Source organism: Cotesia typhae, unplaced genomic scaffold (assembly GCF_013202065.1).
Source record: "Cotesia typhae breed Kobodo isofemale line unplaced genomic scaffold, CoteBio_Ctyphae contig_48, whole genome shotgun sequence".
Classification (NCBI taxonomy): Eukaryota; Metazoa; Arthropoda; class Insecta; order Hymenoptera; family Braconidae; genus Cotesia; species Cotesia typhae.
In genome coordinates, this window is record NW_027423756.1 from 9,175,185 (window position 1) to 9,195,344 (window position 20,160).

Genomic DNA, 20,160 nt, shown 5'->3' on the forward strand with positions numbered 1-20,160 from the left:
AATGGTAATGGTAAAAACAAACAACAGGTGTTTAAGGTACGAATAAAATCACATAATACAAACTCAAATTTTTCTAAACAAAAAAAAAATACTAAAAATTGTTTTTTGATTGGTTTTTTGTTTGCTTACATAAGCTAAGTGCATTATTTATAATGATAAATATATGTTACAACGATTCTGGTCGTGGCTCATCTTTAACGTCGTTCAGCTCGATATCATCGTCGAAAATTTTGACGTCTTTTACGAAATACCACACACCAATATCAAAAAATGTACCTATTGTTACGAAAGCTGTAAGGATAATTATTGTTAGTTTAAAAATAACTTTATATAATTAATAATACTATGTGTCCATAATATCAGTTCAGCATAACTTTTATTTTAATATCAAAAATTATTTACTACTACTAATATGATTAATAAAATTAACTTTAAATTATTAAAAAAATTTTTGTGTCACTTTATTCGAAATCTTTTTAATCATAATTTTTTGTTTTAAAATGGAGAAAAAATAATTTTTGTTGTCAGTGATATTAATGACTTCTTTTCATTGATAAGCTTAGAAAAATATAATCGAATATTATGAACACTTTTAAATTAAATATATAATTAAAGATTCATCAAACAAGATTAATTTTAATTTATAAAAATAGCCAAAAAGTTTTAAATAAATAAAAAAAAAAAAAAGTGTACTCACTTGCAGCAGTAAAGTTGAGTAAATACCTAAGAGCTTCACCGTTGTATAACCAACAATTGCCAGTGCCGGAGCAGGTTTTGCCCCAAACGAGGCAAGTCTTGTCTGTAACAAAACATCCACGCAAATAATACATTAAATTGCCACAAATTTCATAACTCGATAATTATATCACGTCACACATTTCACATCTTGTCTCGCTCGTCGACATGGTGTCAAATAATATGATGTACGATATAATATAATATAGTATAATGCAATACAATTACAGCGATCAAGTATGTAGATTGTATTAAGCAACAACGCAATAAAGCTTGCGTGCGGAATTACACACTAGTTATATCAACTAATTACCAAGAATAAACCCGAAGAGTATGGGCGAGGGAATAAATGCGAATAGACTCATTATCGTCAATCCGAAACCCATCGCCACGGCTTTATCCCGTTCAGCGACGCATCTCACGGAAACCAGGAAATTCGAGGCTCGTCCTGTGGCACCGCTGAATTTTAGAAGGCAGACTACCGCCAAAAATAGGTAAAACTTGTGCATGCAGTCTACCGGACAAGGCCCCGGTACCGCTGTTCCCATTTCAGGGGTCGTAGAAGATTTAAATCCCGTCGATAAGCTCATTTCCGATTTGTTGAATGATGCACGCGAGTATCTCGTTCTTACGCAACTGCAATCCGTGTACACTTTCGTTCCATTTGAATCTATCTGGAAATATAAATAAACATACATTATTTTTAATTTAAAGTTATTTTTAACTTGGTTTATTATTTTTTATCTCAAATTTATTGTTATAGTTTTGAGATAACAATCTCTACACATTTATATTGCCTGAAATCAAAGCTAAAAAAATTTTTAATTATTTTTTATTTTAATGTTAAATATTTTAGTACATATTAAATTTTATTTAAAAAAATATATTTTTGATTAATTGAGAGAATATTTTTAATTTTTATAGATTATTTTTAATCTTTAGTTTCCAGATTTTAGACTATTCGTTAGCTCTACTTTGTTTTCGCGCTAAATAAATAAATAAATTACAATCATAAAAAACATGTACTTTTCATGGGTTATTTGTTTAGCGGTAATATAAATAATAATTTCTAGTATTTTTCTTTATAATTCTTATAAAAAAAAAAAAATAAAGTGAGATATAAAGATTAAGGTAGTACTACCGGTTTTAGAATTGACGTTCAGAATTTAATGAAATTTGGCAAATTGGTACTTTCCAATATCATAACTAAGCAGTAAAATTTTTGGAAGCCTGGCGAGTCTTGAAAAAAAGATATTAATATTTACATATTTTTGCTTTTACCATTGATCCTTATGGAAAATCACAGACTTTATTTTATTTCACAAAACTGGACGTTAAGATTCTAATAAAAATTAAGACAACGAGAGAAAATAACATCTAGAACATATTTTATAACAATCAGTATGGTTTCCGAGCATATGAGAATATTTATTAATAAAAAACATTCAAAATTTATCTCTGTCTCTCTTTCTTCAACGTGATTTAGTATAGGGAAATCTACTACGTTAATCAAATAAGGTTAGGCTTTGGGATTTGACTCTTGTGGTAACGGTAGTACTACCTTAAAAGTTTTATAGTGAAATAATAGAATCATTATTAGCTTTATTGTAACTTGAAATGTGAAATTAAATTTCTTGGTAAATAAATAAAAAAAAGTCAAGATCTGAAAAAATCGTCAGCAACTTTAAAGGAAATTATTAGTCATCAAGTCAAAGGCAACTTTTATTTTCGACCCGGGAAATTAAAAATAATAAATTAAAATATCCAAGTCTGAGCATATACGTCGAAATACTACTGGATATGTAATTTAAAAAATACACAAGATAAGATAAAAATTATAAGTATATAAATTAGGGTGATTCAAAAAAAAAGAATATTTTTTTTTTCGTTTGGTACTCTGAAAAATAGGTTCCTAGACACCTCTAAGAAAACCTCTCCAAGCATGAGTTCTTAATTGTAACGGGAAGGTCCTCCTTCTTACAGTTTTCTATTTTTTCTTATTATCAGATAGAAAAATTTATATCTCGCTTCCAACTACTTGAAAAAATATCTTGTTCCTTAGATTTTGTAGGAAATTGAATGCTCTACAAAAAAGGTCTCTTACGATTTTTTCGTAAACCCAACCGTTTAAAAGATATTAACGGTTAAAGTTTGATTATTTTTGGGAAAATTTTTTATTTCTTATGAATTTTATAACTCAATGAAAAAAATCATTATGAATGATGAAACTCATAGTTTTGTAGGAAATTTACTGCTCTATAAAAATGGTCTCTTATGATTTTTCGATCAAGTTGAGCGTTTACGAGATATTCATCGTCAAACATCAATGCATATCAATTTTTCTAGTTTTTGATCAATAATTCGAAAAATTTCAATTTATTCTGTGAGTTTCAAGGAAATTTAGACAAATTTGAGTTTCTATGAATAGAAATATGTTATGAACTATTTTTTTAATTAGTTTTTTTAGTCTTGGACATGTTTGATTACATTAAAACAAAAAATTAGTGCATTTTTTTAAATATATAATTCAATTTAGTGTGTTTCACATGTGTTTCACTTTTTTATCGAAGAATTTATTTATTTAATTATCAACTGCCATATAATTTTCAATATTTTCAACATAACGGTACACTTTTACTGTAAATAATTTCCTCTATTGCAGTTTGTACGTTTGGTACGTTTGGCCCAGATGACACAGGCCAATATACTTCAAATGCACTTCTCAATATGATCTCAAAAATGTGGTGACGACATGGTAACTAGATTAACTCTCTTCCCAAAGTCTTTTCAATTGCCTTACATGTACCGTTATGAATTCCTGTATAAAGAAAATAGATAACTATCGTTAAATTTAATATTTTCAACAAATTGTAGATTATATTTAAAATCCAAATGAGTAAATAATTCTCAATAATTTCAAAAGTGAAATTCAGTAAGCAATAAAAATCAAACTAGAACGTTAATAATTAAATATTTTTTAGATTAAATTATCATTGATAAGTTACCTGTATTAACTGCCGTCGTGTCAAAACACATCGCCTTAACATAATTAGTAATACCCCATTCACTCAATGTCGATAAAATGACTGATGTTTGATTGTCTGCCGTCCCAGAATTCATTTTTGGAACCCCAAGTAATTGTTCGGTACCAAATGCAGTTAAAATAACTGGTAGCCGTTCCACAGATTTTGATCCAACAAGGTCATTCAGCATTTTTCCGTCCCAATGCACAACGTATTTATCGTGTGTCTTAAAGTTGTCATTAAGTCCTTTAGCAATGTCTTCTCTTTGAAGCATACGAGCTCGTTGAATTGAACTATAACTGAGCGTTGTATCTTCAATTTTAATACCTACTGCTAGTAAAACCGGAGCAATAATAAACATCGCATTTCTACTGCTGACATTAGCTCGGTCGAGTCCAAAAATGACTTCAGGAGTTAAGACATCAAGTTTTGCTCGTTTTGTCGGAATTGGAGGTTCATACTCTGAATCAGATCCAAAATTTGTAACTCCACTTAATGTATACGTAGAGAACGACTCTGATTTTTCACTTGGAACAATCGCATGACTGGTAGACGGTTGATCTAAGTCTGGAATAAGATCTGTTTTATAAATTAAACGAAGAAAATGTATAGAATTTATTCATTTTGATGACAAATAATTAAGAAAGGACTCCAAAAATTGTCTAGTCAAATGTCATCTAGTCATCTATGAAAAGTTACACTACTACCTGACTTTATAATAATTAAATATCTCAGATACTTACTACTCTCATCTATTCCCATCATAGTCGTGGTTAAGTTTGATACAGGTACATTATTAGAAAGAATCTCTTTATGGGTACCGAATTTTTGATCCAAATACAACTTTCTAATATTATCATCAAGCACTTTTAAGGATTTTTCGCTCACAATGTCGAATAATTGTTCAAGATCAGTCTGAAATTTCATTTCCTTTTGGTTTTGCGCTGAATTCTTTTTATCGAAATTTTTTTGTAATTTTAACCATTGACTGTGATAGCGAAGAAATTTTTTGACTGCATTAGGAGCTCCACTAGTTGGAATCTAATTTTTTCTCCACAGTTCAATAACTTGGTCAACTGAATTTTTAGCACTTTGTTTGATTGAATACTTTAAAATTTTAAGTTGGTAGAAAAACACACGCATAACCTCTTTCACTTTTGGTAACTTACGTTCCGAAATTCTTTGTAGAGGTATTCCGATAAAACGTATTTCTTTATTCATTGTAGGTTAATTGATGATAAATAAATTTATGTGATGATTATAAGACTTATTTAATATGAATTATTTTATTACGTATTCAAGATGATCAGTTTTAGGAACACTGAAAATACGGTATTAAATGGGTAGATACTGAAGATAGTTGAGAGTAAAAAACATAGATGGCGTTAGTTTCAGAAGACAAACAGAAGAAGAAATGGAATTCAAAACAAAAATCCCCTCGAACGAAAATTTTATGTATATTTTGTGAAAAAAATTTAAAAATACGCACTGAACAAATTTCATAATAATAAATGACAACGCGATTAAGATTTTAAATTATTGAAGATAAAATTAAAAAAATATTATTAGAATAAAAACTTTCAAATTTTTGAACAGAAAACATCTATAGGAGTTGCTTTTATAATAAAAACTCAAATTTGTCTAAATTTCCTTGAAACTCACAGAATAAATTGAAATTTTTCGAATTATTGATCAAAAACTAGAAAAATTGATATGCATTGATGTTTGACGATGAATATCACGTAAACGCTCAACTTGATCGAAAAATCATAAGAGACCATTTTCATAGAGCAGTAAATTTCCTACAAAACTATGAGTTTCATCATTCATAATGATTTTTTTCATTGAGTTATAAAATTCATAAGAAATAAAAAATTTTCCCAAAAATAATCAAACTTTAACCGTTAATATCTTTTAAACGGTTGGGTTTACGAAAAAATCGTAAGAGACCTTTTTGTAGAGCATTCAATTTCCTACAAAATCTAAGGAACAAGATATTTTTTCAAGTAGTTGGAAGCGAGATATAAATTTTTCTATCTGATAATAAGAAAAAATAGAAAACTGTAAGAAGGAGGACCTTCCCGTTACAATTAAGAACTCATGCTTGGAGAGGCTTTCTTGGAGGTGTCTAGGAACCTATTTTTCAGAGTACCAAACGAAAAAAAAAATATTCTTTTTTTTTGAATCACCCTAATATAAATATAAATAAATAAAACAAACCACAATATTTCGACATCCAGCATGACATGCAGAAATAAAAATTTGGCCTTCATCCGAGCACACTGGATTGTAGGTGACATAATCACAATTACAATTTTCATTGCAAGGAAACTGGGTCTTTAACTCTCCACTGGTGTCCTGGATACTCATCACCTGATTGTCGTTAGCCGAGCAGCCGAGGAAAGCATACGAGATCATTCCCATGACAGAGACCGCGCCGACAATGATATTCCAGGCGGCTAAATACCTTGCTCTAGGTTTGTACTTAGTGATCACCAAACCGGACAACAAAATTCCAAAAGCGCTAAACACCAAACCGACTGTCCCAGTGATAAGCGATGATACACTCGCGGACTGCTTGTATTGGGTCTCGATGTACTTGGGCATGAAGATCCAGTAGGGCATATACCCCAGAAAATAAAAAACTGTCGCAAGATTATTGCACATGAGTGTGTTGTTGCTCAGAAGCCGCTTGAATGTTTCGATCATGTCTTCGAATGAGGCTGGAACTTCGGGAGATTTTTCATCAAAATCGTCGTCAACATTAACGTTTCCATCTTCTCCGTCTTCATCAAGATTTTTTTTCTCAGCGAGCCTTTCCTGTTCACGATAACTCGCGGTTGACTTGCTCCTCTCTAACGCCAATACTTTTCGCGCCGCAGCCCTCGGCAGTGTTTTGGGGAACAGTGCAATTATGCTCGCAAAAATCATCAACAGAATCGCTAGGATGATCCACCCAAGCCACCATGCTCCCAACCACCTGTTTATTTTAAGAATTATTATTTTTTTGTTTATTAATCAATTAAATCATTAACCAAATTTTATTAGCGAAGTTCAAAATCTGGTATTATTATTTTCTTGGTAACAGTGACATTGGATTAATTAATCCAGTAAATGCTAATCAAATAACTTAATTATGAGTTAAATATTATAATGAGTGATTAATAACTGTTTTACACGGAAAGAAAACTGTATGAAAAATTACGGTAAAAACATCGTAATTTTTAGTATCCACTTTTATAATTTAGATGAAAAATATGAAAATATATCATGTAAGCAATATATTCGTAACGTGATTGGTCAAATATATCATAAGCATGAAAATATATGCAAACTCTAAACTCAGGCGCGCGCTTGCGCGCGCAAATTTGAATTCTAGTAGAATATTATAATTCCGGACCTAAACTCAAACATCGTAATTTTTACGATGCAGTATCGTAAATTTCTATCACTTAAATTAAAAAGAAGCTTAAGTTACCGAAAAAAATAATTCTGCATCACCGAGGAATCAAACCCGGAGACCTCTCCGAGTCTAGTCCAAGGTTTATCCCCTCACGCTATCATAGACATATCTAAATTTTATGTTCAGTCACATAATAAGACCCTCCATACAGTAATTGGTCATCTTTTGGTGGTGGCGCCGCAAACTACTGGACTCTGTCTTTCTTTTATTAAAACATATAGTATGCGTCCTTATTCACTTCCTCTTACAGAAAAAAAATTTACTAATTAACATCGTAATTTTCAATAACTAGAATTTGAATTTGCGCGCGCAAGCGCGCGCCTTGACTATAGAGTTTGCATATATTTTCATGCTTATGATATATTCAACCAATCACATCACGAATAAATTGGTTTCACATACATTTCATCTCTATTTTAATATTAAAGATAATTCAAATTGTATTCTGTAGACGGCAGCATCGTAAAAATCAAGATACTAAAAGTATAGTCCTGGATTACGATATTACTATTGTAATTTTTCATATAACTTTTTTTCCGTGTAATCTTATTCAATTCAATAATAATAATTTTTCATTATCATTGTTTATTCATTGCACGGTGTTTGTTAGATAAATATAGTTAATTTAATAGTATAAATTTTAATTAAGTCTTTAAGATCATTTCCGTGATTGTTCATGGGAAAACTTTTTTATTAAAATTATCCTGAAATTTTTGTTCGAGCTATTACGTGCAATGAAATAAAATTTGATAATATTAAAGTTGTTATTTTAATTAAATTATTTAATTTTTTTGGATAATTAAATCTTTTGATTTTTTGTATCTTCAATATTTACTTCAGATTTTAACTTATTATTTCAAAAACTGGACCAAAGAAAAAATAAACCAAATTAATAAATATTTGTTTAAATTGTTATCAATTAAATAAAAAAATTGAATTCTGCTTGTGTTGATATAAATTAGGTAATTGATAAATAATTGCCTGGGATCTGTGGTTGTGATTGTGGGAGTCAACGTGGGACTAATGTAAAACTTGAGCGAAAAAGATGCCAGTCCGTAGCCAATGGCCGGTCCCAGCATACGAAGAAAATATGAAAAACTTATCGAAACAGGTGTTTTAGATTTTTTGATATTGTCATCCATGTATGAAACTCCGAGAGTGTAGTAGAGCGATCCACCGATCCCAGAAACGAGCTGGGCTGTAAACAGCAGCACTTGGGGGGCGAAATTACTCCCATCGGTGTCATCACACACAGGTTTGCTGTTCTCCGTAGCCTGGCAAAGAAACTTTCGCTCGCGACTTCCACTCCAGTGCATGTCACTCTCTGATGAGTTTACCGGTTTCCCGCCGTATTCCTTCGTCAATTGAAGCGCGTCTTCGCCAGGCCCGTACAGAAAGTGAGGAAGCATTGTCAAACAACAAAATATCACTACCTGAAGATTAAAATTACGGACAATTACAAATTAATTGTTGATATAACATTTTTTTCAAAGTTAGCAACAGACGTCTTACAATTCTTAAGATAAGAAATTTTCAAAGTAATTTTTTTTTTTTCAATTTGTTATTTATTGTCAAACGTCTGCTAAATTTAGTATAATTTTTTACCGTATAAATACCGACGGCAATCCATCGAGGTCTGTGTCCTCGACCAGCGTAATAAGATAAGACCACTGATACAAGCAATTGAGAAATATCGTTTCCAACGGTGATGAGACCTTTAAGTACATTTTGTAATTTATTAAATTATCATTGTATCTTATTATCATAGCCATGCACTCAATGAAATATCATATTTAAAGCTGTCAGTCATTCGACAATTTTTCCACTGGGAAAACATATATTACTGTAAATACTGACTGAAAAAATAATTTTTATAAAATTAATATTTTTTGTCAACAGAAAGATAAAAGTGTGATCAAATCTTAAAAAAAATGACGATTTTTCAACTTATTTTTTACCTTGAGAAATTTTTTTAAGGTAGTACTGTCGGTCGTTGAATTACTCTTCAGAGTTTAATGAAATTTGGTATATTAGTACAATAGTTATTACAGTAAAATAATAATCTTACTCAATTTTTTAAAAACTACAGAAAACCAAAAAAAAAAAAGATTGAGTTTTATTTATAGTATTAATTTACAAATTATCTCTGTTATTTTTCTTCAACCCGACGTTGCATCGGTAAATCTACGAATTCATAAATCAAACGAGACTTGACATGTATTTGATATTTTACAGTTAAAGTATCGACAGTACTACTTTAAGTTCAATTGTAATTTTGGAGTTTTTAATAAAAGTAAGAAAAAAATTTATTTCCTTAGAATAAAAATTGTTGAACGTCTAGAACTTTCTGTATCGTAATTAAAAATGTTAATCTGATAATGTAGATTTTAATTATGAGTGAATAAGATTGATATTCTTATGTCGGAAATAAGATAATTATTTCAATAGGACATTAAGAAGAATCTCTTACTTCCCGTTGGAAGTTTGTTAATGAAAATAAAATTAATGATAAAAATAATAATAACAATAAATAGTTATTCAAAAATAAATGAATATAATTCACCAGTGGTCTTGGACGGAATTTTAAATCTCTTCTCAATAGTCGTAATAGTGCCATTGAAGTAAGCATAACTAGCACTGAATATGCATCCAAGGACACCGTAAAGAAATACGTAAGCATTTTTATTGGCGAATTTTTGTAAATTAGGCCCGCGAAAAAACCAAATACCGCAGGAGGTGTCGTCGGTAAGTGGTAGGTCGCGGAAAATGTCATCGATTCCGCGTAGGGAGGTAGGCGAGGTGGTCTTTGGCTTATTGTTCTTCACTGTTAAGTTCCGCGAAGTGTCCAAAAGAAGTTTGCTCTCCGGTCCATTTTTATTTACATCCGCGGTTTCTTTTTTGCTCATATTGCACTCGGGTACTTTATTTCCCTTAACTAAATAAACAAAAACTTTAATGATAAACTTTTGTTCCTTTTACTTTTAAAATTCCTTGTTATTAATAATAATTACACAAATAAGATTATAATTTTATAAAAGTTTTGTGGTCCTCATTATCACAATTGGGCACCCAGTGTTCGGGCAAACGAACTTGTAATTTAAAAATCACATTAACACAGTCATTATAAGTGATTTTAAAAAATTTTTATTAGACACAACAAAGGATTAATAAAATAAAAATAAAAAGTTAATTAATGAAACTAGTTTATATTACACTTAGTTTCTATTTAGAGTAAATAGCTTTGAGTGGCGAAGACGGCAGGACACACGTGCAAGACAAATTCTCGCTTAGGAATGCGCTTTGACACAATATTCTTTATCGACTGAGCTCATTCACGTCTTACACCGTCTATATATCACATTTTACAAGTGTGTATGTAAGATAATAATATAAAACTACTTCTCACCCGTAAATTCATCAGTACTCCCACTTTTATATTTAACAATACCTCTGATTAGAGATTTACAGTCTAGACTTAATTCTACGAAACAAACATCGCTTTTATTTTTGAATATTTTATTTTTTTTTTAATTTGTTAGAGAAAATATTTATAAATACATGGATGAATTCGGTGGCTTGGATTTTTAAATTTGAGATTATAATATAAATAGTTGGCTAATTTTTATAAAACTATATTAAAAGGGGTATTTTTAAGTTAATTGTATGGAATACAATATCTATGAGCAATTTTGAAAGGCAGAAAGCCAAGTAAACTGTTTATTATAAAAGGTATACGGTATATAATAATTTAACCAAGTTTATAACGTAAACTCGATCACTGGTTGACTCTAGTAGCTCTCGAGCACTCTGTACTATACTAGTAGACCAACCGTCTTGACTATGATCACATTGTGAGTCCATTATGATTTAATAGAACGAAGGTTCATACACTTGGGCTTTCATATACGCCCATAATATATATGTACATGTACGTATACATACGTCTTGGAAATTGAGATTTTCTGGAAGCTACTTTCAAAATCTTTTTGATAGTTTTAAAAAATATATTTTAATTTTTCTGACTCTAAATGGACATCAAATACTGATATAAAAGTCAATTTGACACTACCCTGATTAAAAAAAAGTATTGAGACAAAGAAAAAAAAAATGAAAAGTATTCGTTTTTTCGCCAATCCAATACTTTTCAACACTTTTTCTGTTGTCTCAATCCTTTTTTTTATTCAGAGTAGGGAAAAAGTTTTAAATTAAATTTATTTATTTTTGTCAATGTCGAAAAAAATTGTAAAAATAATTTTAATCACAATGTTTACGATTTTTATCAGAACATAAAATATCAATGAAGTATAATGAAGTATATTGAAGTATATAGTTATCGATGAGTAAATATTCATAATTCATAATTTAATGTCTTTATTAACTGTAGGGTTGAATATAATAGTCAATAATAAAGCAAATAAACAAATTATTTTGGTCCAAAATATTTAATCAATTTTTGTTAGAGATGTCCTGGCTAATTTATATATTTATGTTACATAAAGAGCAATCAAAAGATTTACTAAAAATCCTTCATTAAATCACAAGAAATTTAGTAATGTCATGAGACCTTAGAAGAAATCTACTATTCTTAGAACTACTGGATTTGCAATTATAGAAAATCATTGAACTCATATAAATTCAAACATGTGTGATATTTGCTAAAGATGATGGCTCGTCAGTAACGTGTCGCGACAATAATGCGCGTATTTCATGTGCAAACAGTAATAATAAAAAGATACGTCGTTGGTTGATAACAATAAAATGCAATAAATTATTACAATTAACTACTTTGTATTATTTTATTATTATTATAAATTTATTTATATTTTAAAATTACCTCGTGGTTGAATTAGATTTTATTTTAGAATTTTTAATTAAACACGAGACGCACGTGCAAATAAAATCCGAGAAATAAATAATCTCTTTCTCTTTCTTTCCTTATTTGTTTATCATTTTTTGTGATCATTATTATTACTACTACTGTTATTTTTTAAATAATATTTAATCAAAGCTATCTGGCGCCAAGTAGCTGAATAGAACAAAATCATCGCATTTACGAAAATTATTTTATGCGCCGTGCATCTATTATATTATTTAAAATGCAGCGGCAATTTGCGCACTAATTTGTCGATCTCAAGATAAATTTAAACTAACATTTATCAAGTGTTACCTTACACGTCACGATGATCTTGAGTTTTTTAAATTCTCGATTACGTCGAAAAAATATAAAACAAAAAAAAACCAATTAGCTATTAAATAAAATTAACAGTATAAAATAAAAATTTTAATTAACAGTAAATAGATAAGCGGAAAAATTTTAAGATTAATGAAAATTTAATTCTTATCTTTTAATTTATCATAACAAATATAATCTTGTAAAAGTAAGATTAACGCTCGTGTTAAGTTAGTTGATTATCTGATACGTTTGACCGATAATAACAATAAATATAGTCTTTTTTATTTTCGGTTTATTTAATATGTCAATGTGTCTGTTTTAATTTTTAGATTCTCTGCTTATTTACTCTATCACAGAATCGATAGCCTCTGTAATTATAAGTTAATTTGATAACAAGCTATTACTTTTACTTTATAGTATTTCAGTCAAGTACTTAATAGATCAAAATTAAACATTCATTAATTGGTTATAATAATTAATAACTTCAATAAGACGGACTTAACTCTCGTTACTTTAAATATATATTTGATATTTTAGTTACCTATTAACTATAATTACAAAATTTAATTAATTGTATAATATTATTTTCTTCAAGTTGACAATATAAATATCCAGAGAAAAAATTATAAAATTTAAATTATCGGTAATATTTAAAAGGTAATGAATTTCAAAGATCAATAAATTATAAATAAGATCCTGTCGGTAAATGTTGATAAAAAAATATAATAATTTATCAATATCATTGTGTCAAAAAATTGCTAAATAACAATTAATTTTATTAGCGTGCATTAAATATACCAAATCAATTTTTCTGTAATTATTGATTTTTATAATGTGTTCTTGATTTATAATTTTTATTAAGAACGACGTTTAGAACGATTTTCCAATAAATTAAATGCAAGGATTTAAAATATGCAAAAGATTTGAAAAAAAAAATATAAAAAAGCAAGATTTATTATGTATCTTACATACTGCCATCATCATAGTAAGACCGTCAAGAACGATTTCGACATTAATCATCAGCATTTATTCGTCGGTTAGCTACAGGTACTTTTGTAAAGTGAAGCGAATAAAGCGAGACGTTTAATAGTTATGTCGACGTAACGTCATTAAATCTTTGTATTCGTGATATGACGACGGAATATAAGACAACCTTTACTTGCACAGATCGACATGTATGCCCTGCTTTCGTCTTCTATTCTCCACCTCGCCGTTGCGTCTATAGGCTGTACTTTGACTCGGAAGACGTTGATGAGTGCTATCCAAAATGGGTCACGGTCACCCGCGTAAGCTCGTATCAACTTATCAGCAATTCACCGAAATCAAAACAAACTTTTTTCTTTTCTTTAAAAAAACATAAACATATATTTTTAATATTTTTTTAAAATTTCACGAGATACACGATTTTTTAAATATAATTATTTCATCGCATCTTTGCATTATCCCAGAATTCATTAGCCCGGAGATCTAGGAGGCTTATAAACTAAAACGCTTCGGCTCTCAGCTCAGACAAGCCCTCTACTTTCATTTCCGTTTGTTTTTTTAAGCGACGTCGTTGAATCCCCTGCAGAATTTTTAAAATGAAGTAATAAGAGAAAAAAAAAAGTGATTGATTTTTTAAAATTTATTTAACTAAAAAAATATAACATATTATAATATTTATATCTGTATATAATATTTATTTATAAAACAAAGGATGATAGTTTATAATTTTTCATTGTATTGAATAATTATTTTATCTTTTTTATTATTATCACTTATTTTGGTATCTTCTAGTATAAAATTTTTACGTTTATCTTCATTGGCTCCATATAAATCCAAATCTTTGCTGAGATAACAGACACACATATCTAATAAAACTGCGACGAATGTAAAACCTTGGATAAACAAGAGAAAGATTTTATCGATGGATTAATTAAATTTGTTTATGGTTATAATTTATTACAATTAAAAAACTGGTAAATCTAAGTGTGCATGCTTTAAGCGCGGCGTTTTATTTCATAGTTAACTTTGAATAATTAATTAAATTTACCTGAATAAAAAAATTGTTCCAATGAAAAAACATGTTGGCAACTATATATAGTAATTAATATTATAAGAATTCCAATAATTAATAATTCTTTAATATTCCATTATAAAATCATTTATTTAAAAAAATTAGCTGGTCAAATGTTTGCTAATTTAAGTTATTTATTATTATAGAATTTAATTGACTGATAAATCTCATTTTTTTATATTTTTACCAGCAAATTATTTTTAAGTTAAATATTGGAGTAATTGATAGAAAAACTAAAATTACTTTTTATAATATCAAAATTGCTTTTAATAACTTGAATTAATTTTTTTCAAATTTATGAAAAATTTTAAAAACAGAAAGTAAATAAAAATTTTGCGCTTAAAACATGTAATTAAAATAATTAATAAAAGTAAATAATATAATTGAGTACTTACAAGCACCGGTGACGTTAAATAGATAACGAAATTTATCTTTGTCATAGTACCAGCAATTGCCGGTAGTCCCACAAGATTTTTCCCAGATGAGACAGGATTGGTCGCAAATAAATCCGTAAACAATGGGACCAGGTATCAGCGCAAAAAGCGATATGAACATCAGGGTGACTCCCTGAGCGATACTCTTGTCTTTCTGCTGTACACACCGATAATTTATCAGCACGTTTCCTATTTTGCCAGTCGACATCAAGCAGTGGCAAATCATGCTCAGTACAATGAATGTTATGTACGAGTTAATGCATTTTCCTAGGCATGGCCCGAGGACAACTGTATCGTCTGGTATTGGCTGGCTCGTATTTTGGTTGTAATTGTCATTGTAGTATTTTTCGGGTGCAAGGTAATTAGCGGCGCTTGGTACACAACTGCAGTTGCCGTAGTGCCGGACGTCAATTAAACTGGTGCAACCAGCGTGACATGCTGAGAAATATGATGTCATTGACGCTTCGTGGCACACTGGCGCGTATTTAACGCCGTCACAATTACATCCAACATTACACGCTGTTGTAAAATTAACCCTTTAAATACCAATGGTTGTTAATTATTATTATTATTATAAAAAATTTGATTTTTTTCAATTTTAAGTGAAAATTAAGAAAAAAAATTTGTTTGTAATTATTCAAAATTATCATAAAAAATTTGACTTAAAAAGTAAAATTGAAAGTTTAAATTTTGATAACTTTTTTTTTTTAATTCTTCAATATTTTGATGGAAGTGAACAAAATTTTTTTTAAACATTTACATTTTGTTATAAGTTATAACAATAGATAAAATATAACTTACTCCATGGTAAGAGAATTGACTCCTTCAATAGGAACTTGGTTACAGCCAATAAAAATATAACTTATTTGTATAAAAAAAGCAACAAATCCACCGAAAACATTCCAGCTCAAAAGTCTTGTAGGTCGTGGCTTAACTTTACTTATGAAAAACCCCGAGCCCAAAAACCCCAGCACCATGCCCACTAGCGCAATTGGACCTTTATAATCAGGGCAATGAAAAAAGAAGAAAAAAAAAACAATTCTCAGGTTAATTATATAATTAAATAAAATCTAAAGCAGAGCATAAAATAAAAATGATAGTACCTGTTATAACAGTACCCCCAGCTGCTGAAGTATTAAATTGTACCTCGAGATACTTCGCCATGAAGGTGAAATAAGGAAGTAGACCAAAAATTCCAAATACAGCGCTCAAGTTGTTGCAAAAGAGAATTTTGTTCGAAAGAACGCGCTTCAGCGTCACCGGGAAATCTTTTAGCGAAGGCTGATGCGCGTTTTCTTCTTCACATTTTTCAATTCTAGGCGATAATTCTGGTACTCGTTCGATTCCGTTGTGAATTTTTAATGGCAATTCACCATCTGTCTGTTTTAACAAGAATAATTAATTAATCAATTAATAAAATGTAATTAATTTTATTCGACTGGGAAAAAAAAATAAATCTGTCTGAAGACTTGGTCGAGTTAATTTAAATAAAATTTATTTTAATTAACTGAGCCTATTTGTTTTTTTTTTTTTTTTTTTTTTTTTCGGTGTAATAAGTTAAAAGCTTGAATGAAAAAAAATTACCCGATTCTTGTTATTGTTTTTTTTTTTATTATCTTTTGGCAAATGTTTGGGAAACATGGCGATAAGTAGAGCAAAAATAAGAAGCAAGCACCCGAGAATGATCCATCCCAACCACCAGGCACCCAACCACCTTGGATCTTTGTCAGTAATAACTGGATGTAGACTCGGTACAATGTAAAGCTTCAAACAAGCGTAAGCTAAAATGAATCCCAACGCTGGTCCAGTGGTTCTTAATGCAAAAGTAAATCCTACAACATTAAAACAATTTAAATATTGTGTTTTTGTAAATTTAGTAATTTAATTTATTTAATAATTTTAAGTTATTAATTTTACCAAGAAGCATCGGGGTGTTTGATTTTTTTGTATTGTCATCAAGATAAGTTTGTCCCAATCCAAAGTACAGAGTAGTGCCAATCCCGAGAACAAATTGGGACATGAATACCAAAAACCGCGGCAGTAAACTCCCGTCCATAAGATCCTCCTCATCGCATTTGTCGTGATCGCTCGTCCCGGGACAGAGGTAAGTCGGGCTATTACTCGAGCCGGCTTTTGTTGAATTTAAAAAAATGCTTTCTTCCAAATGCTCTTGAGTCAAAGCCAGCGCTGCTTTACCAGGACCGTAGATTAGATGGGGAATCACTAGAATGAAACATGATAATGCACTGAATCCTACGCCGGCTGCTAGCCATCTTGGGCGGTGTCCTGCGCCCCCGTAGTACATCAGAATTAATGACAGGATTTGTGAGATCTCGTTCCCAGACAATATGATACCTTTAATTTTTATTTATCAATTATTAAATTGGAATAATTTAAGCTGAAAAGAATCAAGTAAATTTTACTCAATGCAAAAATTTTTTCCTTGAGTTACTTTAATTTTTTTTTCGACTTATTAATGTCGAGAAAAATTAACGCAAAAAAAAATTTTTGATTTTCAAAATCAGATAAATTTTTTAAAATATTAATGAATGTCAATTTAAACTTAGCTAAAAAAAATATAAAATTCACCTGTTGTTTGACTGGGAATTTTAAATCTTTTTTCTAATGTCGTCAGCGTGACGACGATATAAATGAAGGCCATCGCCTGTACAAGTCCCAGAAAACCATAAACCAAAATAAAGGTATGTGGCGTTGCGCGCTTTTGGAGCCACTTTGGATAGATTCCACACAGTCCACAATGTGTCGGCCTTGGTTCCGTCATGGCTTTATTGTTTATTGTAACTTATTTATCAATCTCCCATTCAGCTTTCAAGCCCTACGTAAAATGAAAAAAAAAAAAAAAAACAATTTACATTTATTTATATACATATATGTTAATAAAAACAAAGATATCATTGAACAGAATGATAAAATGAAACTGCGGATAAATTTAATACCCGCAGTATTTTATTATATTGTCTTACTGAAAAATAAACCTGCTATCTATAAATCGCAGTTAAGTATGTAATAATGATACTCTTGTCTTAATTTCAATGACAATTACTTTTTTCAAGATTTTCATATCGCATCATAAACATGACCTTACAATCACTTTAAAAGTAATCAATTCATTTGTAAGAGTAATTTTAAAAAGTAATACTTTTAAAAAATAACGGACGTATGCGTATTTTAGTAACGATGAACTTGTAAAAAATTTTATTATTGTAAAATAAATCTAAACTCGATTAAGGTAAAAAAAAATGTTATCTATTGTGATCCACTTTCTGGCTAGTTAGTTGCGGAAACGTGCAGTTAAACACAAAAGCCCACGGTTACTATTCGCTTTTATTTGCCTCTCGACATTGGTTGACAGCTTGACATCTCCTCGTTTCTTACCTTGATATTAAACAGACCATCGTTACATATATCTACATACTATCAAATATTATCCCATTTTATTATAATTATCCTTTTCTGTTTATATTTCTGTCAATTATTTATCGATTTACCAATAATTATTATTCTTCATTATTTTTTAATTAAATTCAACTTTAAACTCAGTAGAATCCAATTTTTTGAATATTTACTAAGATACAATTTTTGTTATTAATTATTGAGATTATTAATAATTTTAATTAATTTTTTTATAAATTTTAATTCAATTAAAAATTTACAAAAAATTTTAACGATAACAAAAATTATAAATTTGACAGCTGTCAAAGTTTCTCTTGAAAAAAAATTTTTTTTCAATTTAAACTAAAGTTATTACAACAAAAAAGTAATTAATTACAAGATAATAAGTATTTAACGGTGCTCAATAAATGAATGAATAAATAATGAATTTCTAATCGGTATTAAATGTTTTTGTTGATGTACCTTTTATATAATGAATAATATATTTACATATACACACATATGTATGTATGTATAAATATGTAACAGTAACATGTGTAAGCACAATCAATTGACGCGACTTTTCGTAATAGTAAGCGTTCATGGAGCATACTTCCGTTACTCTAATGACATCACGTGCGCGAGAGTTCTTTAGGTACGATCGAGATTGCATGAAAATTAAGAAACTAATATCATGATAATTATCTACGTATGTTGATGACTTGCAATTACAATGTATACATAAATCAATCTTTCTTCTTCATCACTATAAGCACCTAATTTGTTTTTAGATAACTTTTTATCTCATGTAATATATAAGATTATAGAACTGAGCGAACAATGGATATCTAATCGATTTTATACATTTATCATCGCGATTTTAATCGAAAAAATAGCGATAAAATTTATTTGTATTGTCTGCAAAAAATTAATAACTTATTGAAATAGACCGTGCAAATATTTAATTGCTACAATGTGAGAGGGACGTAAAAAATTTTAAAATAAAAATAATATTGATGTGACGAAGAGTTTGAATGTCAACCTGATGTGATGAATTACGATAAGTTAAGGACGTTAAAAAGAAAATTACCTAAGAATATAAATGATGATAAATTAAATTATAAATAATAATAATAATATTAACTTCCACTAGTATTAAAAATTATTACTCAAATTTTAAATGAAAAATAAAATAAAATTGCAAGATTTTTACCGTAACATCTCCCCGCAATTAGGGAGCCCGGGGATTGACTGCCTGTTTTTTTTTATCCAGGATGCTTTTTTTTAATAAACTCGCACTCTACGCCACTGATAATATTTTTTTTATGTTAAATGGTAGTATTACTATCTCATGAGCTCTTTGCAGGACAGGATCTCGCGGATACCGCGGGATAACTACGCGAAGAGACTTTGCGCTGTGGTGATAATCTTCCTTGCTCTTGGCCTCTTACAATCGGTACCTATCACAATTGTCCCCTCCGCAGTACCACAGTCCGAGTTACATAGTTATGTGTAAATATACGTAGAATATCTATATATATATATATATATATATATATATATATATATATATATATATATATATATATATATATATATATATATATATATATATATATATATATGTGTGTGTGTGTGTGTGTGTTATAGACATACTTTTTCTCTTGCGCGTTTAGTAACATCCATTTTAAATCCATTCAAATGGAACTAAACGCAAGTGGAAGCGGGAAACAATTATTTATCTACATTTTACTGCCATCTTTTCGGGGATTTTGTTATTAAATTTTATATCTTCTGCTGGTAAAATAGAATTAATTCAATTATAATTTTAATTTAACTTAAATTCATTATTTTATTAATTAAAAAGAAGTATCAAAGAAGAT

General features: G+C 29.3%; 3 protein-coding genes across 6 annotated transcripts; all 3 read right to left on the reverse strand.

The window, feature by feature from the left end:
- Positions 1 to 98: 98 nt before the first annotated feature.
- Oatp58dc (Organic anion transporting polypeptide 58Dc) lies at positions 99 to 10,877 on the reverse strand. Its single transcript, XM_074245712.1, has 7 exons — positions 9,785 to 10,877; positions 8,827 to 8,936; positions 8,203 to 8,654; positions 5,979 to 6,738; positions 1,049 to 1,409; positions 698 to 799; positions 99 to 291 (listed from the first exon to the last, which is right to left on the reverse strand). Exons 1-7 carry the CDS (start codon positions 10,125 to 10,127, stop codon positions 167 to 169), a joined length of 2,253 nt encoding a protein of 750 aa, XP_074101813.1. The 5' UTR covers positions 10,128 to 10,877; the 3' UTR covers positions 99 to 166.
- On the reverse strand, positions 2,507 to 5,218 carry LOC141529229 (uncharacterized). Of its 3 annotated transcripts, XM_074245717.1 has the most exons (4): positions 4,502 to 5,217; positions 4,090 to 4,337; positions 3,741 to 3,984; positions 2,507 to 3,553 (listed from the first exon to the last, which is right to left on the reverse strand). In XM_074245717.1, the coding sequence occupies exons 1-4, from the start codon at positions 4,683 to 4,685 to the stop codon at positions 3,495 to 3,497; spliced, it is 735 nt and encodes a 244-aa protein (XP_074101818.1). In that variant the 5' UTR covers positions 4,686 to 5,217; the 3' UTR covers positions 2,507 to 3,494. The 3 variants fall into 3 exon arrangements, with proteins under 3 accessions (XP_074101818.1, XP_074101817.1, XP_074101816.1); XM_074245716.1 differs by having other exon boundaries at positions 3,741 to 4,325; positions 4,502 to 5,218; XM_074245715.1 differs by having other exon boundaries at positions 3,741 to 4,337; positions 4,502 to 5,218.
- A 3,126-nt stretch (positions 10,878 to 14,003) lies between the features above and the next one.
- Positions 14,004 to 19,687, reverse strand: Oatp33ea (Organic anion transporting polypeptide 33Ea). 2 transcript variants are annotated; one of them, XM_074246457.1, is made up of 8 exons: positions 19,491 to 19,687; positions 17,474 to 17,720; positions 16,802 to 17,239; positions 16,469 to 16,716; positions 15,988 to 16,264; positions 15,686 to 15,881; positions 14,846 to 15,420; positions 14,004 to 14,271 (listed from the first exon to the last, which is right to left on the reverse strand). In XM_074246457.1, exons 2-8 carry the CDS (start codon positions 17,664 to 17,666, stop codon positions 14,099 to 14,101), a joined length of 2,100 nt encoding a protein of 699 aa, XP_074102558.1. In that variant the 5' UTR covers positions 17,667 to 17,720; positions 19,491 to 19,687; the 3' UTR covers positions 14,004 to 14,098. The 2 variants fall into 2 exon arrangements, with proteins under 2 accessions (XP_074102558.1, XP_074102559.1); XM_074246458.1 differs by lacking the exon at positions 19,491 to 19,687 and adding an exon at positions 18,761 to 18,911.
- Positions 19,688 to 20,160: the final 473 nt, after the last annotated feature.

Bases quoted from the DNA above. Each gene is read 5' to 3' on its own strand.
- LOC141529229 (XM_074245715.1), bottom strand. From the start codon at position 4,685: ATGAAATTTCAGACTGATCTTGAACAATTATTCGACATTGTGAGCGAA. The intron at 4,338-4,501 runs GTAAGTATCTGA...TTTATAAAACAG, and splicing joins GATGGGAATAGATGAGAGTA to ATCTTATTCCAGACTTAGAT. The intron at 3,554-3,740 runs GTAACTTATCAA...TTCTTTATACAG, and splicing joins CACGACGGCAGTTAATACAG to GAATTCATAACGGTACATGT.
- Oatp58dc (XM_074245712.1), bottom strand. From the start codon at position 10,127: ATGAGCAAAAAAGAAACCGCGGATGTAAATAAAAATGGACCGGAGAGC. The intron at 8,655-8,826 runs GTAAAAAATTAT...TTTAATCTTCAG, and splicing joins TTGCCGTCGGTATTTATACG to GTAGTGATATTTTGTTGTTT. The intron at 800-1,048 runs GTAATTAGTTGA...GTTTTGTTACAG, and splicing joins ACTCTTCGGGTTTATTCTTG to ACAAGACTTGCCTCGTTTGG.
- Oatp33ea (XM_074246457.1), bottom strand. From the start codon at position 17,666: ATGACGGAACCAAGGCCGACACATTGTGGACTGTGTGGAATCTATCCA. The intron at 17,240-17,473 runs GTGAATTTTATA...TAAAAATTAAAG, and splicing joins AATTCCCAGTCAAACAACAG to GTATCATATTGTCTGGGAAC. The intron at 16,717-16,801 runs GTAAAATTAATA...TTAATGTTGTAG, and splicing joins AAACACCCCGATGCTTCTTG to GATTTACTTTTGCATTAAGA.